At 56.7% G+C, this 25,225-nt stretch overlaps 2 protein-coding genes and 1 pseudogene across 3 annotated transcripts; all 3 read right to left on the bottom strand.

Annotated features, from left to right (window-relative positions):
- Nucleotides 1-1,046: 1,046 nt before the first annotated feature.
- Nucleotides 1,047-10,975, bottom strand: LOC309445313 (uncharacterized protein; the record flags this gene model as incomplete). The annotated part of the gene is given in 6 exon segments (XM_082063942.1): nucleotides 1,047-3,782; nucleotides 3,785-3,917; nucleotides 3,919-4,117; nucleotides 4,744-4,778; nucleotides 4,780-7,532; nucleotides 10,970-10,975. Coding segments are annotated over 6 exon segments (5,862 nt in total).
- A 1,694-nt stretch (nucleotides 10,976-12,669) lies between these two features.
- On the bottom strand, nucleotides 12,670-15,550 carry LOC309445312 (protocadherin gamma-A10-like; annotated as a pseudogene). Its single transcript has one exon. The product of its transcript is annotated as a protocadherin gamma-A10-like (transcript).
- Nucleotides 15,551-17,218: 1,668 nt separating this feature from the next.
- On the bottom strand, nucleotides 17,219-24,736 carry LOC309445311 (uncharacterized protein; the record flags this gene model as incomplete). Its single annotated transcript, XM_082063941.1, has 2 exons — nucleotides 17,219-19,762; nucleotides 22,295-24,736. 2 exons carry the CDS (start codon nucleotides 24,734-24,736, stop codon nucleotides 17,219-17,221), a joined length of 4,986 nt encoding a protein of 1,661 aa, XP_081920067.1.
- Between the last annotated feature and the right edge of the window lie 489 nt (nucleotides 24,737-25,225).

Raw genomic sequence — 25,225 nt, 5'->3', positions numbered from 1 at the left:
GGGCCCCATCTAACAAGTAGGACCAATTGAACCATGAAATCTACCTTGTAGGCATTTTGATTATCCCACAGCACATGTTTTGTTTTGACCTGCCCTGTCTCGAAACAGACAGTCTTCATCCTCCCCAAATATCACAGTAATTCAAAGAAAGGTTAAATGTTCTCATAACATGCAGCTCTGATAAAGATACAGTCATCAACTCTTAACAGAAATTGTCTGTCTGTGCTCAACAACTGCCATTCACAGGAGACATCATGCAACAGGAAAACAAACTGATGAACCCACAACTTGGTCAACTGGAATTTGAGCAGCGTGATACCCAAAATGAAGACACCTTCAGACACATATTCGGTCGGCCAGCAATTAACCTTGGCAATTAACAAAAAATATGCCTTGCCTCCCAAAGTACCTCCTTACACACAGAACCCCAAAAACTCTGCTCAGACACTTCACAGTTCACATTATTGTTGATGGTCTCCGTCACTTACACATGGATGACAACTAATGATATTTGCACGGATAGATTCTTCTTGGCATGGATAATACTTGAATTCTCAGCATGTGTATGTGACAAGCAAGAACATTTTTTCCAGTAACATTTTAAAGAAACACATCTATAGAAATCTTTCTCTTTACTGCTGTAAACATGAAAGGCATGTAGGTGAAAATCAGGCAAATATTGCAGATAGGATCTTCCACACATTGACAGAGACAAAGGCCCACCTTCAGCTCGTTACAAAGAGGAAAGGAAGAAGAAAGGAGGGGATCAGAACATCTTCTTGTATATTATAGATCTTTGTGAGGATACATAACCCAGGTATTTAGTAGGCAAGGAAGAAATATTTCGCTCACGCATTTCTACTTAGTACATAATTAGGCTATTCGTAAATGGCATTTATAATTAGTACGTCATTAAGCTATTACTACGTGCACCAGGATCACAAAAGGGGCTTCACATAGCTATATTTTAAACGTCAATGCACAGAGGAAGCTACGTTTTCTCCTCACTACGTCAAGGTTCTAAAAGTAAACCGAGGTGCTCTCCTTTAGGACAAGACTTGATCATTCAACATCCAGTGATACAGTAACGACGTCATAAAAACACAATGTCTTCCGCTAACGAAGCTGAAGCCAGCAACAGCATCACTTCTACGCCCTCCCACGCCTGCGGTAACTCTGAGCAAGGATCCCACGTTCACCTCCCGGGTGCAAGAGCCACCAGCACAGAGCGCGCTGCCGAATGAAGCTCGGCAGTCACTGTAACCAAACATCCCGAAGTGTAACGCAAAAAAGCGCAGTGAATCAGCAGAGAAAAGGGTGGCAGAGAAAGGGCGGTCATTGGAACTCACCGGGGGAGCGGCGGGGTCCTCCCCGAGCAGCGGCGCGGGCTCGTCGGGCGGCGGGCGGGCCGGGAGGGTGTCGCAGCAGCTGGCGCCCGAGAAGCGGAGCTGGCTCCTGCGCGAGTCGGCCGTGAGCGACACCTCGTGCGAGTAGGAGTGCAGGAAGGCGCGGACGCCGTCGATGCCCACGAAGTGCGAGGCCGGCACGCCGCGCAAGGCGCCGCCGCCCGCCGCCAGCAGCTGCGAGCGGCGCCAGCGCCGCAGGCGCTGCGCCAGCAGCAGCAGCAGGAAGGCGAGGAAGAGGCAGGACACGGCCGCCACGGCCAGCACCAGCCAGCGCGTCAGGCTGCCGGCCGGCTCGCCCGGCGCCGCCGCCGATGCCGCGCTGCCCAGCTCGGCCAGCAGCTCGGCCACGCTCTCGGCCAGCACCACGGTCAGCGTGGCCGTGGCCGACAGCGCCGGCCGCCCGTGGTCCTTCACCACCACCACCAGGCTCTGCCGCGCCGCGTCGCGGGCCAGCGGGAAGCGCGCCGTGCGCACCTCGCCGCTGTGCAGCCCCACGCGGAACAGCCCCGGCTCCGTCGCCTTGGCCAGCTCGTACGACAGCCACGCGTTCTGCCCCGCGTCCGCGTCCACCGCCACCACCTTGGCCACCAGCGCGCCGGGCTCCGCCGAGCGCGGCGCCAGCTCCACGCCCGCCCAGCCCGCGCCCGCCGCAAGCGGCGCCGCCGGCGGGTACAGCACCTGCGGCGCGTTGTCGTTCTCGTCCACGATCACCAGCCGCACCGACACGTTGCTGCTCAGCGCCGGCGCGCCGCCGTCCTCCGCCCGCACCCACAGCCCCACCTCGCGCACCTCCTCGTAGTCGAACGAGCGCAGCGCGTACAGCGCGCCCGTCTCCGCCTCCACCGACACGTACGACGACAGCGGCGCGCCCCGCACACGCCCCTCCCCCAGCCGGTACCGCACGCGCGCGTTCTGACCCCAGTCCGCGTCCCACGCCCGCACCCTCAGCACCAGCGCGCCCGCCGCGTTGTTCTCGGGCACACGGGCGCTGTAGCGCGCCTCCGCGAACACCGGCGCGTTGTCGTTTACGTCCAGCACCCGCAGCCACAGCACCGCGCTGCTCCACAGCGCCGGCGACCCGCCGTCCGCCGCCCGCACCGTCACGTTGTACTCCGACACCTGCTCCCGGTCCAGCTCGCGAGCCGTCACCACGCTGTAGTAGCTGCCCCGCGAGCTACGTAGTCGGAACGGGACGTCGCCGTCCAGCGAGCACCGAACCTCGCCGTTCGCCCCCGAGTCACGGTCCTGCACGTGCAGTAGGGCCACCACCGTTCCCGATGGGGCAGCTTCCGAGATTTCACTCAAGGCTGATGAAATTGTGAGTTCGGGGGCGTTATCATTGACGTCTGTCACGGTTATCGCCACTTTTGCCGTAACAAAAAGTTCCCCGCCGTCCCGTGCCTGCACCTCCATTTCGTACCAGTCACCTTCCTCGAAGTCCAGGCTACGCACCAGCGAGATCGCTCCCGTCTCAGCGTCCAGATGGAAAATCTCCGAGGCTTTCTCCGTGATTTTGTTCAACGAATATTTCACCTGCCCATTCAGGCCCTCGTCGGCGTCGGTGGCCGTGACGGTGACGAGGGTGGAGCCCACGGGCACGTCCTCCGGCACACGCACCGTGTACTCCGCCTGGCTGAACACGGGCGCGTTGTCGTTGGCGTCCAGCACCGCCACGCGGATCCGCGCCGTGCCCGTCCGCGCCGGCTCGCCGCCGTCGCTCGCCCTCAGCACCAGCTCGTGAAACGCCGCCTCCTCCCGGTCCAGCGCCTTCGCCAGCACCAGCTCAGGACGCTGATCCCCGCCGGGACCCGCCTGCACGGCCAGCGAGAAGTGCTCATCACCGCTTAGCTCGTAGCTCTGCACAGAATTCGGTCCCGAGTCCGGGTCGTGAGCCTCGGTCAGGGGAAACCGCGACCCTGGGGCTGTCGTCTCGCTCATTCTAAGTTCTTTTTCTGCCTCTCGGAAGCTGGGGGCGTTGTCGTTAGTGTCCGTTATTTCCACTTCGATTTCGTATATCTGCATTTCTCTCTCTATTATCACCTCACACCGCAGCACGCATTGCTGCACACTATCGCAGAGCTGCTCTCTGTCTATTCTATCCGCCGTCACTAAATGTCCCGTCTTCCCGTAAAGAGCAAAATACTGCGTCCTACCTTTGTCCAAGATACGGACGCCTCGGTCTCGGAGCGTCGGCAGCTGCAGCCCCAGGTCCTTGGCAACGTCGCCCACGAACGAGCCCTTTGGCAGCTCCTCGGGAATCGAGTAGCGCAGCTGCCCCCACGCCGCCCCCCACGTCGCCACCAGCACGCCCCACAGCAGGGCTCGCTCCCGCCAGCCACAGCACCTCCCCGCCGCCCACATCTCTGCCGCGGTTCCGCACCAACAAGGGCAGCCGTCGCCTCCTCCTGCTTCGACCCCTGTTTCGCCGCTCTCGGTCGCTGCCGCCGGTCCCTCCGCCTCGCTGCAGCACGGCTCCGCACCGCGGGGACGCTCGCAGGCCGCCCGGACGCCGAGCCAGCCAGCGAGCGAGCCGGGCCGGAGCGGGCGGGGCTGCCTGCAGCGCTCCGGCCTTCCTCTCGCTCCTCCTCGGTCAACAGCGGCGCCTGCAGCCTCCTCCCGGCACTGCAGACACCGAACGCTGCCCAGCGCTGCCCGCCCGGCCTGTCCCACCCACAGCTCGCGGCCACGGGACAGTCGCCACGAAAACATCGCTTAGTTTCAGCGGCGATTTTCCTAGTCCCCGAGAAATACCACAAGAGAACACTGAACACCAACTTAAATGAAGTCCTCCTCAGGGACTACCCTTCTCTCTTGACATAGTTACTTCTCGGCTCCACCATCGCGGTCGATCTGAATCATCCTCGATTTCCTGATTCTACGCTATTATGGGGAAAAAAAATCATGCCCGGAAAATATTTATCCGTGCCATTAATAATGCCATTTCTGCAGCCATCATACAAAAAACAAGATAGCACAGGGAGGAAGAGAAGAGCTGCCATTCATGCAGCTACGTGCACCTTTCATTTAGGAAGGCAAAAGATTTGCATCCAGCTATAGACCAGCTACCTGGATATTGGTTTGAGAAAAAAGTTATGAGAAAAAAATTTCTCTAACACAGAGAGTCCAGCACATTTCTCATGGTGTAAAATAATTAATTTACCGCGTTACGAACCCACACGAGATTTGTAGTCAACGCCACTCAGATAATACAGAACAAAGAACTGAAGCCACCTGCGACGATTCAGAGGGTGGTACCTTCATTTCTTCACGGAGACACGGAGCAGCACTCCCCATTCACATCTCTCGGGAAAACCCAGGGGAACAGGGAAGAAGGTACAGAAAAGCTCAAGGAAAAGCGCGAGAGAGCGGGGACTTACAGACCTGTGGTGCGTCGGGGTCGGCAGGCGGCTCTCCCGCGCCGGCACTGCTGATCGGGCTCCTCTTCCCGCTGGGCTCCCCGCCCAGAAGCTCCTCCGCGGGCAGGCTGGGCAGCGGCGGCGGCAGCCAAGCGGCCTCGGCCACGGCGCGGCCCGGCGCCACGCACAGGTTGTAGGAGTAGGGCAAGGTGCCCTCGCAGAAGTCGGCCGGGAAGGCGGCGCCGGCCACGGACAAGCGCTGCGCGCCCAGGCAGCGCAGGACGGCGGGCGGCCCGGCCCGGCGCAGCCGCGCCAGCACGGCCAGCGCCACGCTCAGCAGGAACAGCGCGGACAGCAGCGCCAGCGCCAGCACCAGGTAGAACTGCAGCTCCGCCGCCGACTCGCCGCCCGCCGCCCGCTCGCTCAGCTCCGGCAGCGCCTCCTGCAAGCTCTCGGCCAGCACCACGTGCAGCGTGGCCGTGGCCGACAGCGCCGGCTGCCCGTGGTCCTTCACCACGGCCACCAGCCGCTGCTTGGCCGCGTCCCTCTCCGACACGGCCCGCGCCGTGCGCACCTCGCCGCTGTGCAGCCCCACGCGGAACAGCGCCGGCTCCGCCGCCTGCACCAGCTCGTACGACAGCCACGCGTTGCGCCCCGCGTCCGCGTCCACCGCCACCACCTTGGCCACCAGGTACCCGGCCTCGGCCGAACGCGGCACCACCTCGAACGGCTCCAGCGCCGGCGCCGACCCCGGCACTCTCTCTCCCGCTTCCGCCGCCGGCCAGAGCACCCGCGGCGCGTTGTCGTTGCGGTCCAGCACGAAGACGCGCACCGTCGCCGTCGAGCTCCGCGCCGGCTCCCCGCTGTCCTGCGCCCGCACGACCACGGCGAACTCGCGGCACTGCTCGTAGTCGAAGGAGCGCTGCGCGTACAGCGCGCCGCTCCGCGCCTCCACCGACACGTACGCCGCTGCGTCCGCGCTGCCGCCCGCCAGCCAGTAGCTCACGCGACCGTTAGCGCCCGCGTCTGCGTCCCGAGCGAGCACGCGCAGCACCGGCGCGCCCGCCGCGTTGTTCTCCGCCACGTAGGCGCTGTAGGCGGCCTCCTCGAACACCGGCGCGTTGTCGTTCACGTCCGACACCTCCAGCACCAGCGCCGTGCTGCTCGACAGCGCCGGCCGGCCCCGGTCCCTGGCCACCACCGTCACCCGGTGCTCGGCCGCCTGCTCCCGGTCCAGTGCGCTCGCCGTCACCACCTTGTACGAGCCGCCCGACGACGCCACGAGCGACAGCGGCGCCTCGCCCGACAGCTCGCACGACACCTCCCCGTTCTCCCCGGAGTCCCGGTCTCGCACTTTCACCAGCGCCACCACCGTGCCTTCCGGTGCGTCCTCGGGCACCGGAGACGACACCGACGTCAGTGTCACCTCGGGCGCGTTGTCGTTGACGTCCAGTACCTCCACGTCCACTTCGCAGTGAGCCACCAAACCACCTCCGTCCCTCGCCTCCACCAGCAGCGTGTAGCCTCGCGTGTCCTCGAAGTCCAGCGCCTCCTGCAGCGTGATCGTTCCGCTTTCCGCGTCCAGCCTAAACTTCTGAAGCACCTTGGCCGGCGTTTCACCGAAGCCATACGTGATGCGAGCGTAGGTCCCGGCATCAGCGTCAGAGGCGGAGACATTGAGAACCGTCGATCCTGGGGGTGCGTCCTCCCGCAGGCTCGCGCGGTACCGGTCCTGCGTGAACACCGGCGCGTTGTCGTTGGCGTCGGTGACGTTGATGCAGAGCTGGGCGGTGCCGCTCCGGGGCGGGTCGCCGCCGTCTAGGGCAGTCAGCACCAGACGCAGGCTCGGCTCGCGCTCCCGGTCCAGCGCACGGCGCAGAACCAGCTCCGCGAACTTGCTGCCGTCCGGGCTCTCCTTCACCTCCACTGCGAAATACCCGTTGGCCTCCAGCTCGTAGCCTTGCAGCGAGTTGCTGCCCACGTCCGCGTCTTGCGCCTTGCCCAATGCAAAACGGGCACCAGGAGAAGTGAACTCGTTGATCTCCAGCAGGAAACTGTCTCTCAAGAAGTGCGGTGCGTTGTCGTTGACGTCCTGGATGGCCACCTCGACGAGGAAAACGTTGAGAGGGTTCTGCACCAGCGCCTCGAAGCTGACGGAGCAGGACGCCGCCTCACCGCACATCTCCTCCCGGTCCAGCCTCTCGCTCACGTACAGGTTCCCGTTCTCCCCGCTCACCGTGAAGTATTGCTTCTCGGCACTGAGCCGTAGCTTGCGTGCCGGCAGGTCCGCCGGGCTCAGCCCCAGGTCCCGCGCCAGCGGCCCCACCAGCGAACCTCTGCCCAGCTCCTCGGGGATGGTGTAACGAAGCCGCTCTGCCGCCGCCCGCCAGCACAAGGCCAGCAGCAAAGCGGGCAGCAGCACTCGCCCGCCTGCTCGCCGCCACTTCTGCCTCTGTCCGCCCGCCATTCTCGGCAGCGCTCGCCGCGCTTCTCCCTCCTGCCGCTGCCCTCCCTCCTTCCAGACCCTCTCCGCAAAGAGCGCAGGGGCCGCCGGAGGGCAGCGAGCGATGTGGGCGCTGCTTCCCAATCCGCGCCGCCTCTCGCCGCTGCTCCCTGTGCCGCTGCCGCTCTGGCCGGCGCCGGGCGAGCGAACAGCCTGCGGGGGCAGGACGCTGCGGCGGCTGCGGCTCCGGCTCCAGCGCCGCTCCGCCTCGGCCAACAGCGGCACCTGGAGGCGCCGCGACGCCACCGCAGCCGCCTGATGGCCGCGCTACCGGAGGCCCGGGCTTCTCACAGGGGTTTGGTGCCTGCAGTCTGTTGCGTGGCCCTGGTGTCATTAGAATCAAAAAGGGAAGAAGCTCTCGCTTGCTGCAACACCAAAGGTGTTTAAAACGTGGAGACGCTGTCAGGTGCTTTTAGGTCATCTCCTTGAGCCACAATGAATAGTGTGCTTTAAATATTTACAGCCGATCAAGAAATAAAGGAATTCAAGTTCTATTAATAAAATCAAGAGGGAAGTTTAAGAGTAAGATACGGAAGTATAAGTAGAGAAGAGCTCTTTAGCACTTTGTCATCTATTGGGAATTCTGTTTCCCTTACCTGGAGCAAATACCAAGAAGGAAATATTTGTAATGGAGTAATCAATAAGTAATCACAAACAGAGTAAAGCAAAAGCAATTTCAATCCTTTAATGGCAGGCCTGTAAAGGTTTTCCCTCTTCCAAACATTTCTTCCTTTTGTTCATTTAAGTCTCTGACTTCTGTCCTGCTGATTTATATATTTTCGTAGAACAATTACACTGATAAAAATATATCAGCCCAACAGTAATGTGTATCATTTTATGCTAAGAAAGCAGATTAACATTTATTATTTTGATTCACAAAGGTTCCTTCTCTTATGTCTCCATACTCGAGGGGCTGACAATGGGAAAATGTATAGCCAGGTAAAACTTTTCATAGAATCATAGAATGATTTGGATTGGAAATTATGTTTAAAGATCTAGTCCACCCCTCTGCCATGGTCAGGGACATTCATCAAAAGATCATGTTGCTCAAAAGCCCCATACGTCCTGACCTTAAACCCTTCAAATGATGATGCATCCATAACTTCTCTGGGCAACTTGTTTCAGTGTCTCAATACCTTCATTATAAAACTTTTCTTCCTTATGTCCAATCTAAACCTACCCTCTTTCAGCTTAAAATCTTTGACCCTTGACCTGTCATGACAGGACCTGCTAAAAACTCTTTCTTATAACCTTCCTTTGTTTATTGAAAAGGTGCAATAACATCTGCTGAGAGCCTTCACTTCTTCAGGCTGAAGCACCTCTACTCTCAGCTCTTCTTTACAGCAGACATGTTCCAGCTCTTTGACAACTGCATGGTACTTCTCTGGGCCTACTCTAACAAGTCCATTTATTGTAGTGTGTGCTATGCCAGGTGGGTTCTTGCAAAAGCAGAGTAGAATGGGAGAACCACCTCCCTTGACCTCCTGGTCATGCTACGTGTTATACAGACCAGGATACAATTGGCCTTCTGGGCCATTTCCAGCTCATGTCCCATTCATCACTCACCAGTACCCCTGAGTCCTTCTCTGCAAGGCTGCTCTCAATCCATTCACCCACTGTCTGTATTGAAACCGGGTATTGTCCTGACCTGGGTGCAGGACCTTGCACTTGGCCTTGTTGAACTTCCTAAGGTGCACATGTGAGTCCACTTCTCAAGCCTGTCAGGGTCCCTCTGAATGGCATCTCTTCCCTCGAGTGAATCAACTGCAGCACTCACCTTGGTGTTGTCTGCAAACTTGCTGAGGGTGCACTCAATCCCACTGTCTATGAAGATACTAAATAGTACTGGTCCCAGTATGGACTCTTGAGGGACACAATATGTTACTGATCGCCAGCTGGACATCAAACTACTGACTATAACTTGGGATGTGGATGTCCAGCCAGTTCTTTCTCCACCCAACAGTCCACCAGTCAAACCAATATCTCTCCAGTTTAGCAGTCAGCATGTTTTGGGGGACTATGTGGGAGACATCCTGCACACGTTCTGCCACTGACCGCTAGTTTGTTCATGGAAACCCTGACTGGGCTGGGTGGCCACTTGGCACTCTGAGGACTGCAGGACAGATGGCTTTGCTTTATTTTGCTAGAGACAACTGTGTCTCTGGGAGTACGTGTACTACGTCTATGGAAGCCCTCCTCTCCACAGCTGTGAACATAAAAGGTGTGTATGGGAATTAGAGCAGATGAAACTTTCCAAATATGAGCAGATACCCTGAGGCTGAGGTCATGACAAGAAGCAAAGAAAGAGTTATAAACATACAGAAGTGAACGGATCAGTTGGAATAATATTTCTTAGGTCAAACTTATTCAGCAGAAGCAACTCAAATTGCATTGTACTCCATTAAACACATGCTTGTTTTAACTGTGGCAAGCAAGGAAACGATCACCTCTTTTCTATAGGCCTCACCAGAGCTACTCTGTCTTCTCTCCAACCCTAGACAACTTGCAGATTTGCTTCTGACCTTCTCAGAATTGGCAAAAGCATATCATGAGATGATAACACACTATGATCACATCAAGAAGGGAGGTACATTTGTCTGCTCACCACCATTCTGAGGAGAAACAGGATTCTGAAGCACACAAAGGATAAACAGACAAAAGAAAACAGGAGTGGTCATCATACTAATAGCTTAGGTGGAATCTATTCTCTTCTTTCATAACAAACAACACTCTACAGAGATGTGACTTCTCCTATAGTCATACTTTCATCTATTCTCCCTACCAAAACATAACACAAAGGCAGCCTCCCATCTCTTGCCTTTAACACCCGGTATAGCATGAGCAAGAGACATGAACACACAACACATTGCTAAACCAGGTATGCCGATAATTATAAGTTAACCTTCATACTTAGAAACAAAGAGAAGAAAAACAGAACCATAAACCAGACAAGCAATATAAGGAAGAATTAAAGTGTTGTCAGAGAAACTGATTGGAAGGTTGTCTCAGGATTCACTATATATGTGGAAGTTAATCCCTGAGAGCATTGGAAGTCATTGCAGCCTCACACTGCAAGTGCAACCCTACAGTCTTACTCTGTACAGCGTTGATGGGGGTTTCTTTTTAAGAAAGAGTCATTGGCTCTCATCACGTCTTCTAATATGTGGCCTTCTCATCTCTCACATATTTGAAACCGTATGCATAAAGACCTTATCATGGGCCTCATTCTCAAGTTAAAGGCTCCTGAGAAACTACCACAGATTCTCTTTTATCTTCTGCTTCATTTTCCTCACAAAAAACCCACCAAAAACAAAAACAAAAACAAACAAAAAAAAAAAACCCACACACAAAAAAAACCAAAACCAAAACCAAAAACAGAAAAACCAAAACCAACCAAACAAAAAACTCTCTTAGGTGTTTGAAGGAAGTAGTTGCTGAAAAACAACACGCACACTTTCAAATGCAAAAACACTGTCCAGAAGCAGGGAAGTAATAGGGAGACAGAGATGGGTAAAGGAGTTTTCACACAGGAATTATAAGCCATTCTGCTGATGCCTCGTCATTCTACATACACAGTTATTGTGCAAACACTTCATGATTGGAGAACTACCATTGTCTTTCAGGATAGGGAATCCAGGATCACAGCAAACATGGCACAGGCCTTGGCACCAGGCATGAAATCAAAGCAACATTAACCCACATACTTTCATGGTTCTAAGCCAGCTGCTCACCCTCCTCACTCTGCATTCACAGCCTTTACTTGAATCAAAATCACTATCCACTGTTTTGACAATATGGTAACTACAGGCAAAAGAACATGTCATTCAGTGACATTTTAGTGAAACAGAAGTCTATGACAATCTTTGTCTTGCAGCTGAACACCTTCCAAGTATGGCTAGAAACTGCTTCCCCAGTCAAACAATTTTAAGAGATCTTTTATTGTTTTCAGGGCCACCACTCACAATGACGCTCAGCTCTAGACCTGGATAACAAACAAGGCAAGAATGGGAAACTTGCACAAGTAAAGGAATCATAGATTATGTCAACTGTAGTAAGTATACAAGACAGGTATCTGGTTGGTAAAGAGTCCACAGGAGACTCAGACAGCATCTCGCACCATAGACCACAGCCACAGTTCTTCCATGCAATTCCTTCAGACAATAGAAAAGGAAAATGTGTGGAGCCACAACTGTGGGCCCTGTCTAACAAGTAGAACCAATTGAATCATAAAAACCTGACTTCTAAGCATTTTGATTATACCATAGCACATGTTTTGACCTGTCCTGTCTCGAAACAGTCAGTCTTCACCCTACCCAAACATCACAGTAATTCAAAGAAATGTTAAATGCTCTCACAACATGCAGCTCTGATAAAGATGCAGACATTAACTCTTAATGTAAATTGTCTGTCTGTGCTCAACAACTGCCATTCACAGGAGACATCATGCAACAGGAAAACAAACTGATGAACCCACAACTTGGTCAACTGGAATTTAAGCCATGTGATATCCAAAATCAAGACACTTTCAGAATCATTTTCTGTAGCCCAGCAAGTAACCTTGGGAATTAACAAAACACATGCCTTGTCTCCACTAATACCTCCTTACACAAAGTACCCCAAGAACTCTGCTCAGACACTTCACAGATCACATCACTGTCAATGATCTTCATCACTTGCACATGGACAACACCTAATGAAATCTATACAGATTCTCCTTACCGTGGATAATATTTGAGTTCTCAGTATATGTATGCGACAAGAAAGAGTATTTCTTCGAGTAACATTTTATTGAAACACATCTATGGAAATCTTACTCTTTACAGCTGTAAACATGAAAGGCATGCATGTGACAATCAGGCAAATGTTGCATTTCGATCTTACACACATTGTCAGAGACAAAGGCTCACCTTCACATCATTACAACGAGGAAAGGAATAAAAAATGAAGGGGTCAGAACATATTCTTCTAAATTATAGATCTTAGTGAGGATACATAACCCAGGTATTCAGTAGGCAAAGAAGAAATATTTGGCTCAACGCATTTATAATTAGTACACAATTAAGCTATTACTACATGCACTAGATCATATAAGTGACTTCATAAAGGAATATTTAGCATAGATGAAGCTACATTTTCTCCTCACTACATCAAGGTTCTAAAAGTAAACGAGATGTTATCCTTCAGGACAAGACTTGGTCACTCAACATCCTGTAATACAGTAACAACGTGATAAAAACACAAAGCCCTCCAATAACGAAGCTCAAGGCAGCAACAACCCCACTTTTCCCCCCTCCCACGCCCACGGTAACAGTGAACAACGATCCCAAGTTCACCTCCAAGGAGCAAGAGCCACCAGCACACAGCGCGTTGCTGAACGAAGCTTTGCCTTCCCTGTAACCAAACCTCAGTAGGCGGGATGCAGCAGAACGCGGCGGGGAAAGGGCAGAGAAGCAGCAGAGGGAACCGTCGCGGAGAAAGGGCGGTCATTGGAACTCACCGGGGGAGCGGCGGGGTCCTCCCCGAGCAGCGGCGCGGGCTCGTCGGGCGGCGGGCGGGCCGGGAGGGTGTCGCAGCAGCTGGCGCCCGAGAAGCGGAGCTGGCTCCTGCGCGAGTCGGCCGTGAGCGACACCTCGTGCGAGTAGGAGTGCAGGAAGGCGCGGACGCCGTCGATGCCCACGAAGTGCGAGGCCGGCACGCCGCGCAAGGCGCCGCCGCCCGCCGCCAGCAGCTGCGAGCGGCGCCAGCGCCGCAGGCGCTGCGCCAGCAGCAGCAGCAGGAAGGCGAGGAAGAGGCAGGACACGGCCGCCACGGCCAGCACCAGCCAGCGCGTCAGGCTGCCGGCCGGCTCGCCCGGCGCCGCCGCCGATGCCGCGCTGCCCAGCTCGGCCAGCAGCTCGGCCACGCTCTCGGCCAGCACCACGGTCAGCGTGGCCGTGGCCGACAGCGCCGGCCGCCCGTGGTCCTTCACCACCACCACCAGGCTCTGCCGCGCCGCGTCGCGGGCCAGCGGGAAGCGCGCCGTGCGCACCTCGCCGCTGTGCAGCCCCACGCGGAACAGCCCCGGCTCCGTCGCCTTGGCCAGCTCGTACGACAGCCACGCGTTCTGCCCCGCGTCCGCGTCCACCGCCACCACCTTGGCCACCAACGCGCCGGGCTCCGCCGAGCGCGGCGCCAGCTCCACGCCCGCCCAGCCCGCGCCCGCCGCAAGCGGCGCCGCCGGCGGGTACAGCACCTGCGGCGCGTTGTCGTTCTCGTCCACGATCACCAGCCGCACCGACACGTTGCTGCTCAGCGCCGGCGCGCCGCCGTCCTCCGCCCGCACCCACAGCCCCACCTCGCGCACCTCCTCGTAGTCGAACGAGCGCAGCGCGTACAGCGCGCCCGTCTCCGCCTCCACCGACACGTACGACGACAGCGGCGCGCCCCGCACACGCCCCTCCCCCAGCCGGTACCGCACGCGCGCGTTCTGACCCCAGTCCGCGTCCCACGCCCGCACGCTCAGCACCAGCGCGCCAGCCGCGTTGTTCTCGGGCACACGGGCGCTGTAGCGCGCCTCCGCGAACACCGGCGCGTTGTCGTTCACGTCCAGCACCCGCAGGCACAGCACCGCGCTGCTCCACAGCGCCGGCGACCCGCCGTCCGCCGCCCGCACAGTCACGTTGTACTCTGACACCTGCTCCCGGTCCAGCTCCCGAGTCGTCACCACGCGGTAGTAATTCTCAAACGACTTCTCCAAATGGAATGGAAGACTATCGGTGATGCTGCACCGCACCTCGCCGTTTACCCCCGAGTCCCGATCCTGTACGTGCAGCAGGGCCACTATTGTCCCCGATGGGGCATCCTCAGAAATCTCACTCTGCACTGACGACACTGTCAGTTCGGGTACGTTGTCGTTAACGTCTGTCACTGTTATCTCCACTTTGGCTGTGTTGGAAAGCCCCCCTCCATCCCGTGCCTGCACTTCCATTTCGTATGAGTCACTTTCTTCGAAGTCCAGGCTCCGCACCAGAGTGATTGCTCCCGTCTCACTGTCCAGCTGGAAATTTCCCAGTTCTATATCAGAGACTTTCTTCAGTGAGTATTTCAGGTACCCGCTGAGCGCCTCGTCGGCGTCCGTGGCCGTGACGGTGACGAGGGTGGAGCCCACGGGCACGTCCTCCGGCACACGCACCGTGTACTCCGCCTGGCTGAACACGGGCGCGTTGTCGTTGGCGTCCAGCACCGCCACGCGGATCCGCGCCGTGCCCGTCCGCGCCGGCTCGCCGCCGTCGCTCGCCCTCAGCACCAGCTCGTGAAACGCCGCCTCCTCCCGGTCCAGCGCCTTCGCCAGCACCAGCTCGGGACGCTGATCCCCGCCGGGACCCGTCTGCACGGCCAGCGAGAAGTGCTCGTCGCCGCTTAGCTCGTAGCTCTGCACAGAATTCGGTCCCGAGTCCGGGTCTTGAGCCTTGAGCAGGGGAAACCGCGACCCTGGGGCTGTCGTCTCGCTTATTTTCTCCTCCTGCTCAACTTCCTTGAAGCTGGGGGCGTTGTCGTTAATGTCTGTGATCTCTACTTCGATTCCGTAAATGTTCATTTTCCCCTCCACTAACAATTCACAGCGCAGCACGCATTTGTCCTGTAGCCGGCACAGCTGCTCTCTGTCTATCCTTTCTGTAGTCACTAAATGTCCCGTCTTCCCGTGCAGAGCGAAATACTGCGTCCTACCTTTGTCCAAGATGCGGACGCCGCGGTAGGCGAGCGCCGGCAGCTGCAGCCCCAGGTCCTTGGCCACGTCGCCCACGAACGAGCCCTTCGGCATCTCCTCGGGAATCGAGTAGCGCAGCTGCCCCCACACCGCCTCCCACGCTGCCACCAGTACGCCCCACAGCAGGGCTCGCTCCCGCCGGCCCGAGGGGCTCCCCGCCACCCACATCTCCAACGCGGCCCCGCCAGCACCGCACCAACAACGGAAGCTCCCTGCCGCCGCCTCCGGCTTCGGACCCTGCTCGCCACTTCCAGGAGCTGCCGCCGGCCCCTGCGCCTCGCTGCAGCACGGCTCCGCACCACGGGGACGCTCGCAGACCGCCCGGACGCCGAGCCAGCCAGAGCCAGAGAGCGAGCGAGCCGGGCCGCAGCGGGCGGGGCTGCCTGCAGCGCTCCGGCCTTCCTCTCGCTCCTCCTCGGTCAACAGCGGCGCCCGCAGCCTCCTCCCGGCACTGCAGATACCGAACGCTGCCCAGCGCTGCCCGTCCGGCCTGTCCCACCCACAGCTCGCGGCCACGGGACAGTGGCCACGGAGGCATTGCCTCTCTCCAGCGGTGATCTCCTGCGTCGGCTTTTCTTCAGCCGAGCTTTTCTTTTTTCTTCAAGGTAATGACAGCCAGGGGGAAGGCAGAGGCCTCCAGTGTATATGCAATGTAAAATATGACGTGTAGAATATAACGAGGTTTATTCCATTAGTCTCAAAGCACAATCTCCCCCATAAATTGCACAGCTCTTTGTAAGAGTCGTGATTGAATTATTTTTCTCTCACGGTTTCTGAAGACCAGAAGTCCCTAATAGAGTCACATCATATCCCGACAAATAGAACAAAGTAGCAGTGTTTTTCTTTAACGATGCCCGTTATTTCTACTTCACTGGAAAAAAAACACTATTGCTATTGGCAATATTTGTAAAGTAAAATATATTTTCTTATTTTGACGTGCAAAATATTACCATTCTATTCCTATCTGTCCAAAACTACAATCCCCACCACGATTTTTTGTAGTGATCATGCTTGAATGGCTTGTACAAGGATAACAAAATAATACAGGCTCTAAAATATAAACCGTGATATTCACACCCCCAAGGCATGCAAGGTACTCATTAACCCAAGCAGCAGAAACTCTTCTTTCAATACTTCACTTCATATGGAATATAATCGAAATTAACTACTCCACCACCGACTGACATTAGACATTTGAAGTAGACATTTAAATGCTGAAGAATTTGGCCACTGAAACAGAGACACTCGGTCTCAGTCAATAGTGATGGAACAGTTAATTTAGACATTGTTCCATATGACAGCTCCTGAGGAGGTGATGCTCAGGCACCTGCGTGGGCTCAGGGATTTCTCCCAGGAAGACCGTCCTGAGAACACAGGGCAGGAGGAGGCTCCCCTGCTGCTTGAAAATATTTTCTCCTTTTCTGTATCCCACATTACGAGAATGGAGATACATCGCAAACATACGACAGAACGGATTTTTTTTTCCGATTTTTCCGATATTTGTCTATTCTCAACAATCTTTTTGAACTGGGAGAGAGCAATTAAATTGCATTGAACTGCTGGTACATCTACAGAAAGAGCTAAGAATTGATGTGAAAATTTGAAGGACTTAAGGTGGGATTTCCCATTTTTACAGGCCACAGAGATTTACTTTTGTAGAGCTTATACAAATTTAGATTTGTATTTATCCAAATAATTCAATAGCTTGAGTGACGAGGAAGAAACTTCCTCCCCCCCCGCCTCAGAAATCACTGTGTAAAAGGTAAAGGCTTATTAGCAAAGTATTATTCTAATCCTTGGATCTTAATGTAGGTAGGACAATTTTTTCAACAAAATACTGTAGGAAAGCAAGAGATAAGTACAGCTGCATACCCTAAACTACGCGTACCAGGTTCAAGTACATCGGCTTGGAAAAAAAATTATTAGAAGGAAAAATCTCTAACACCAAGCGTCCGTCACATTTGTCAATGTCCAAAACAATTAATTAACCACTTTACTAACGCCTATGAGAATAGTAGTTAGCATCTCTTAGCTGAACCTGAATGTGCGAACACCGAGGAAGCAAGAAGTGACGCCACGAGCTGCCTGCTCTGAGTGGGAGAGGGATACCCGGTTGCTTCATTTCTTCACGGAGACACGGAGCAGCACTCCCCATTCACACTACTCAGGAAAACCCAGGGGAACAGGGAAGAAGGTTCAGAGAAGCTCAAGGGAAAACGCGAGAGAGCACGGGCTTACAGACCTGAGGTGCGTCGGGGTCGGCGGGCGGCTCTCCTGCGCCGGCGCTGCTGATCGGGCTCCTCTTCCCGCTGGGCTCCCCGACCAGAAGCTCCTCCGCGGGCAGGCTGGGCAGCGGCGGCGGCGGCGGCAACCAAGCGGCCTCGGCCACGGCGCGGCCCGGCGCCACGCACAGGTTGTAGGAGTAGGGCAAGGTGCCCTCGCAGAAGTCGGCCGGGAAGGCGGCGCCGGCCACGGACAAGCGCTGCGCGCCCAGGCAGCGCAGGACGGCGGGCGGCCCGGCCCGGCGCAGCCGCGCCAGCACGGCCAGCGCCACGCTCAGCAAGAACAGCGCGGACAGCAGCGCCAGCGCCAGCACCAGGTAGAACTGCAGCTCCGCCGCCGACTCGGCGCCCGCCGCCCGCTCGCTCAGCTCCGGCAGCGCCTCCTGCAAGCTCTCGGCCAGCACCACGTGCAGCGTGGCCGTGGCCGACAGCGCCGGCTGCCCGTGGTCCTTCACCACGGCCACCAGCCGCTGCTTGGCCGCGTCCCTCTCCGACACGGCCCGCGCCGTGCGCACCTCGCCGCTGTGCAGCCCCACGCGGAACAGCGCCGGCTCCGCCGCCTGCACCAGCTCGTACGACAGCCACGCGTTGCGCCCCGCGTCTGCGTCCACCGCCACCACCTTGGCCACCAGGTACCCGGCCTCGGCCGAACGCGGCACCACCTCGAACGGCTCCAACGCCGGGACCGCTCCCGGTACTCTCTCTTCCGGCGCCGGCCAGAGCACCCGCGGCGCGTTGTCGTTGCGGTCCAGCACGAAGACGCGCACCGTCGCCGTCGAGCTCCGCGCCGGCTCCCCGCCGTCCTGCGCCCGCACGACCACGGCGAACTCGCGGCACTGCTCGTAGTCGAAGGAGCGCTGCGCGTACAGCGCGCCGCTCCGCGCCTCCACCGACACGTACGCCGCCGCGTCCGCGCTGCCGCCCGCCAGCCAGTAGCTCACGCGCCCGTTGGCGCCCGCGTCGACGTCCCGCGCGAGCACGCGCAGCACCGGCGCGCCCACGGCGTTGTTCTCCGCCACGTAGGCGCTGTAGGCGTCCTCCTCGAACACCGGCGCGTTGTCGTTCACGTCCGACACCTCCAGCACCAGCGCCGTGCTGCTCGACAGCGACGGCCGGCCCCGGTCCCTGGCAGTGATGGTGATATTGTAAGCGGACACCTTTTCTCGATCCAGGGCACTGGCTATTATTAGTTTGTGCGTGTTCTCTGATGACGGTTCTAGTCTGAAAGGCAAATCACCGTCGATGTTGCAGCTCACTGCTCCGTTATCTCCCGAGTCTCTGTCACGGACATTGATCACAGCTACGACTGTGCTCGGGACTGAGTCTTCGGGTATCGGGTTCAAGATAGGCAGGAGGGAAAGTGTTGGCGCATTGTCGTTCGCGTCTAGAATGTCTATGTGCACTTTGGCATGCGCACTCAGCCCGCCCCCGTCCTTGGCTTCAACCGTTGCTTCATGATGTTTCCCTTCTTCATAATCTAAGGAGCCTTTAATCTTTACGTCCCCTGTCCTGGAGTCCAGACTGAATAGCTGGAGAGCCCTGTTTGAAATGTCACTGAAAGAATATGTAATTTCTGCATTCGTACCTTCGTCGCTGTCAGTGGCTTTCACCTGAAAAGCTAAGGAGCCCTCTGGCAGGTTTTCCAGCAGCTGGACCTTGTAGATCTCTTTGGTGAATGCTGGTGGGTTGTCATTTGCGTCGGTCACGTTAATCTTAATCTGGGCAGTCCCGGATCGGACTGGATCTCCGCCGTCTACCGCCGTCAGTATCAAATTGTGATTTCTTTGTTTTTCTCGATCTAAGTTTTTCTCTAGTACTAGTTCCGGCTGCTTCGTCCCGTCAGGACTCTCTCTCACTACAAGGGAGAAGAGCGGGTTGGGGGTAAGTTGGTAGTTCTGTAGTGAGTTCGTCCCAATGTCGGGGTCTCTGCCACTTCCCAGTGGGAATTTGACCCCAGGAGGAGTGGACTCGATAATTTCTATGGCAAAAATTTCTCTGTCAAACTGCGGCGCATTGTCATTGATATCCTGGATAATAATGCTCATATGAAATATATTGAAAGGGTTTTCCACGACTGCCTCCAAACTGAGGACACAGGGCGACACGGCCCCGCAGATGCCCTCTCGGTCTATCCTCTCGTTTACCCGGAGATTTGTTTTGTCTTCCCCGAGAGCGAAGTATTGCTTTTCGTCACTAGAGACAATCCGCAGCTTGCGTGCCGGCAGGTCCGCCGGGCTCAACCCCAGGTCCCGCGCCAGCGGCCCCACCAGCGAACCTCTGCCCAGCTCCTCGGGGATAGCGTAGCGGAGCCGCTCCGGTGGCTCCCGGCAGCACACCGGCAGTAGCAGCACGGCCAACAGCGCGACCCGCCCGGCGGCTGCGCGGCCCTGCGCTGTCGGTCGGGCCTCCATGCTCTGCTTCTCTGAAGGGTATTCTACAGGCGATTTAAAATAAGGTTTTCCGAGCAGCTAAATCAGTACCTGAGAGAAAGAAATGAAATCCAGCTTGCCGGTCGGAGGACGGGCTGAGTCGGGCAGCTCCTGCTCTGCTCTCTGCTCTGCTCCGTGTGGAGTGGCACTGAACGGGCGCCGGGCCGGGGAGGAGCCGACGCAGGAGCCGTTTCTCCGCCTTGGCCAACAGTGACACCCGGAGTCCGTGCCTGAGAACGGCAGCGTCCAAGAGGAAGATAACAGCCCGAAGGTCCTGCTGCGCACCTCCTGGAATCGCACTCACACGCGGGTTGGAAAATAGAGATGCTGTCAGAGGCGCGAAACTGAAATCTTCTATCTGTGCTGAAACAGTGCATCTAAGAATTCACATTGTCTGAATTCCTTACACTTGCAAGTCCTCTGCCGGACAGATTCTCCTCCCCTGCTCGGAGGATGTAGGTCAGGATCTCTGTCTCTGCCCCACAGTCTTGCTGCTCTCTAGGGTTAAGCACGGGAGTGTCCCCGCTGCCATCTCCTCACCACCGTAAGAAAAACAGCAGGACGGGACGAACGCCGAAGCACTGCTAGTAGATAGTGGTGGGTTTTTTTTCTGACAGCTGGGAGATCCCTAGCTAGCAGTCAGCTTTCTCACTTTGAACGGTGATCATTGATGGACGAGCAAAGCGGGGAACCCTAGACACTGAGAAAAGCACAGTGGACACACCAGACCTACTGGATCCCATCTCTTTCGACAATGAAAACCCAGCATGATTGTATCAGTGTCATACAACCCAACCCCGAATTTGTTTTATCTATGTCTCTGACAAACCGCGTTCTCACCTCTTAAGCCGGCCGTTATTGCAGCTTTCTCAAACGTTAAAAATATTTTGTGGCAAATGTCGACAGCATCTACTGTTTCTTGAACAAGCCAAGATAAAACCCACAGATCCCACCCTCATGAAAAGCTGTTGTATCTCACCTGCACATTAAAACCTAGCCTCTCTTACGCTGAAGAAATAAAAACCAAACCAAACGAACCTGAAAGAGGGCTGTATCACCACAGCCCCTTATGCACAAGGCAAGAAAGTTCAGGAAACTCTCTGGGCTATCTACGCCGTGTAGATACACAAACTCTGAGTCTCTGTAGATGTTAATGTGAAGACCTTCTCCCCTTTTCAGTAAGTAATGCTTTAATGTTAACTCTGGCCATTCATCCCGTAGAGGACAAGCTGTTTTCCTCCAGCTGCACCTATACAAAACCCATGGTAACAAATTAATAACTCATCAGAATAAGAAGTTGGCTTGAATTTGCAGTGTTTCACGAGTCTGGAGGTAGCAAGCGTGTGGGTATCTCTATATGAGGTCGAAAGAAGAATGTAGATATTTATATAGGGATGGAGGGACACTGCTGAGACATGAACACACAAAAGCACCGATACAAAGTCACAATATTTTGGAAGGATCTAGGATCAGAACGAAACAATCTACGCGGACCTTCACCAGGAACTTTGTAGTATGATTTTTGACTCGACTTGGAAGCAGTAATTTTTATGAGCCACTAGTTTATTTTGTTTAAAATGCAACGACACAATGTATGACCAACTTACGTAGCAGATTAACGACCAATAGAGCAACTTAATATTATTCATTAATTATATTCCTGAAGTCCTAAAAGCCTGTTCAGTGTATGATGAACGATCGGTAATAGAGGAAATAGGGCAGACCGCTTCCAAGCAGCCTGTTTGGTAGATGTGTTTTCAAAACAGAATAGCATGTTTGTCAGGGAAATGTTTTAATACTATACGGGAATCAAGGAGTGAAATGTTTCATGTTCTCAGATTAACTCGCATTCCAATATCAGACACATGACAACCAGACTGTGAATCGTGATTGGTTTTAAAATATTTTTCCCGCTATATTCTAGTAAATATACTCTGTCTCGATGTCTATGTTTATACAGTAATCGACCATTACATTTGTATCGAATCCAAAGGTTAGGTCACAAAGCCCAGCAGTGGTAAAAAAACTCGATAGGATATCAGAACAATTTTTCACCATGTAATAAGGATTTATTCGTAGAACTTTGAGGTCCTTAAGTGTGATCGATTAACTCGCTTGTTGAAGGCCGATTTCCAGGTAAACTGGAACATCAGAGATGATGGCTTTCGGGCTACACAGCTGCCTGCTTCTACCAGCATTTGAGAGCTACTAGAGGGGTTGAAAACGGAATTCTGAGAACTGTGTACTGGGAAGTATATAACCAATTTCGGGGATGTGTCAGGGAAAGACCTAGAGACTCAAATTTCCTTGTGCAGTTCCACATGCAACAGAACCTTCAGGCCTAAGAGAAATGCAGATACGATGAGATCAGCGCAGACGGTACAGAACATGGCATGTAAAACATGCACAACAGACTCAGCACACGTTCAGGAGGTGACATTCACAATCTGGTGACCACCGTAAAATATGATTTCCTAGCCTGTGAACCATGAACTGTGAAATGTCCGTGGCTACCCTAAGAATCATAAGCATTGCGTACACAAAAGAATGTTAACAAAAAAGTGAGCGTACCTGAAAGGAAACTTGTTCGCCATTCTCAGCAATGTGATCTCCCGTAGGAACGAGATCACCGGACGCCTCAGCCGGCGGGCGGGCGGGGAGGGTGTCGCAGCAGCTGGCGCCCGAGAAGCGGAGCTGGCTCTTGCGCGAGTCGGCCGTGAGCGACACCTCGTGCGAGTAGGAGTGCAGGAAGGCGCGGACGCCGTCGATGCCCACGAAGTGCGAGGCCGGCACGCCGCGCAAGGCGCCGCTGTCCGCCGGCAGCAGCTGCGAGCGGCGCCAGCGCCGCAGGCGCAGCGCCAGCAGCAGCAGCAGGAAGGCGAGGAAGAGGCAGGACACGGCCGCCACGGCCAGCACCAGCCAGCGCGTCAGGCTGCCGGCCGGCTCGCCCGGCGCCGCCGCCGATGCCGCGCTGCCCAGCTCGGCCAGCAGCTCGGCCACGCTCTCGGCCAGCACCACCGTCAGCGTGGCCGTGGCCGACAGCGCCGGCCGCCCGTGGTCCTTCACCACCACCACCAGGCTCTGCCGCGCCGCGTCGCGGGCCAGCGGGAAGCGCGCCGTGCGCACCTCGCCGCTGTGCAGCCCCACGCGGAACAGCCCCGGCTCCGTCGCCTTGGCCAGCTCGTACGACAGCCACGCGTTCTGCCCCGCGTCCGCGTCCACCGCCACCACCTTGGCCACCAGCGCCCCGGGCTCCGCCGAGCGCGGCGCCAGCTCCACGCCCGCCCAGCCCGCGCCCGCCGCAAGCGGCGCCGCCGGCGGGTACAGCACCTGCGGCGCGTTGTCGTTCTCGTCCACGATCACCAGCCGCACCGACACGTTGCTGCTCAGCGCCGGCGCGCCGCCGTCCTCCGCCCGCACCCACAGCCCCACCTCGCGCACCTCCTCGTAGTCGAACGAGCGCAGCGCGTACAGCGCGCCCGTCTCCGCCTCCACCGACACGTACGACGACAGCGGCGCGCCCCGCACACGCCCCTCCCCCAGCCGGTACCGCACGCGCGCGTTCTGACCCCAGTCCGCGTCCCACGCCCGCACCCTCAGCACCAGCGCGCCCGCCGCGTTGTTCTCGGGCACACGGGCGCTGTAGCGCGCCTCCGCGAACACCGGCGCGTTGTCGTTCACGTCCAGCACGCGCAGCCACAGCACCGCGCTGCTCCACAGCGCCGGCGACCCGCCGTCCGTCGCCCGCACAGTCACGTTGTACTCCGACATCTCCTCCCGGTCCAGCTCCTCAGCCGTGACCACGCTGTAATAGTCGTCAAAGGATTTTTCCAGCCGGAATGGAAGGTTCTCGGAGATGCTGCACCGCACCTCGCCGTTCGCCCCCGAGTCCCGGTCCTGAACGTGCAGCAGAGCCACCATCGTCCCCAACGGGGCGTCCTCAGAGATCTCGCTCAACACCGATTGTACCGAAATCCGGGGTGTGTTGTCGTTGACGTCTGTCACTGTTATCACGAATTTTGCAGTGTCGGAAAGACCGCCGCCGTCTTCTGCCTGCACTTCTATTTCATAGGAGTCGCCTTCCTCGAAGTCCAGGCTCCGCACCAGCGTCATCGCTCCCGCGTCAGCGTCTAGGTGGAAAATCTGTGATGCTTTAACCGAGACCTTTTGCAATGAGTACTTCACGTGCCCGTTGAGCCCCTCGTCGGCGTCCGTGGCCGTGACGGTGACAAGGGTGGAGCCCACGGGCACGTCCTCCGGCACACGCACCGTGTACTCCGCCTGGCTGAACACGGGCGCGTTGTCGTTGGCGTCCAGCACCGCCACGCGGATCCGCGCCGTGCCCGTCCGCGCCGGCTCGCCGCCGTCGCTCGCCCTCAGCACCAGCTCGTGAAACGCCGCCTCCTCCCGGTCCAGCGCCTTCGTCAGCACCAGCTCGGGACGCTGATCCCCGCCGGGACCCGCCTGCACGGCCAGCGAGAAGTGCTCGTCGCCGCTTAGCTCGTAGTTCTGCAGAGAATTCATGCCCGAGTCCGGGTCATGAGCCCCGGGCAGAGGAAACCGGGACCCAGGAGTTGTCGTCTCGCTCAGTCTCAGTTCTTTTTCTGTCTCTCGGAAGCTGGGGGCGTTGTCGTTAATGTCCGTGATCTCTACTTCGATTCCGTAAATCTTTATTTCTCCCTCCACTATCACCTCGCAGCGCAGCACACATTGCTGCACACTCTCGCAGAGCTGCTCTCTGTCTATCCTCTCCGCCGTCGCTAAATGTCCCGTCTTCCCGTAAAGAGCAAAATACTGTGTCCTACCTTTGTCCAAGATGCGGACGCCGCGGTCGGCGACCGCCGGCAGCTGCAGCCCCAGGTCCTTGGCAACGTCGCCTACGAACGAGCCCTTCGGCATCTCCTCGGGTATCGAGTAGCGCAGCTGCCCCCACGCCGCCTCCCACGCCGCCACCAGCACTCCCCAGAGCAGGGCTCGCTCCCACCGGCTCCAGCGCCCTCCTCTCTCCGCCATTGCAAAGCCCGGCAGCAGCTGTCCGCTCACCCCTCCGCCCGCCGGCGCCGGATTGCGGTTCCCTCCTATTTCCGCTCTCCTCCCGCCGAGCCTTCCCCTGAGTAACCCGGTTCGGTTCGCTCCCACCGCGCTACTTCAGGATTGGGTCGTGCATTACCCGTCTCTCGCCCGCTCGCCGTTGCTTCGGTGGCTGCCGCCGCCCGCCTTTAGACCCATCGTGAGCCACCAGCGACACCCGCAGCCGCCGACAGCAACTGCAGCGCTCTGGTGCAGGGCAGCGGCCTCCGCCTCTTTGCCCTCCCACTCCCGCTCAGCCGACGGCACCTGCTGCAGCCCCGCGATTGCCAGCATCCCTGATAACAGGGCTTACAGAATTAGGGGACGTGCGTGCGTTCAGGAGAGTCTCTCTGACAAGTTCTGCCCCCTGCATTGTTTCATAAGAAGAGAGAATGACAGAATGACAGAATGACAGAATAGAGGCATCTAATC

Source organism: Streptopelia decaocto (assembly GCF_964273445.1).
Source record: "Streptopelia decaocto genome assembly, chromosome: 12".
Classification (NCBI taxonomy): Eukaryota; Metazoa; Chordata; class Aves; order Columbiformes; family Columbidae; genus Streptopelia; species Streptopelia decaocto.
Note: the sequence above shows the minus strand (reverse complement) of the source record. Positions and strands in the feature narration are given on the sequence as shown.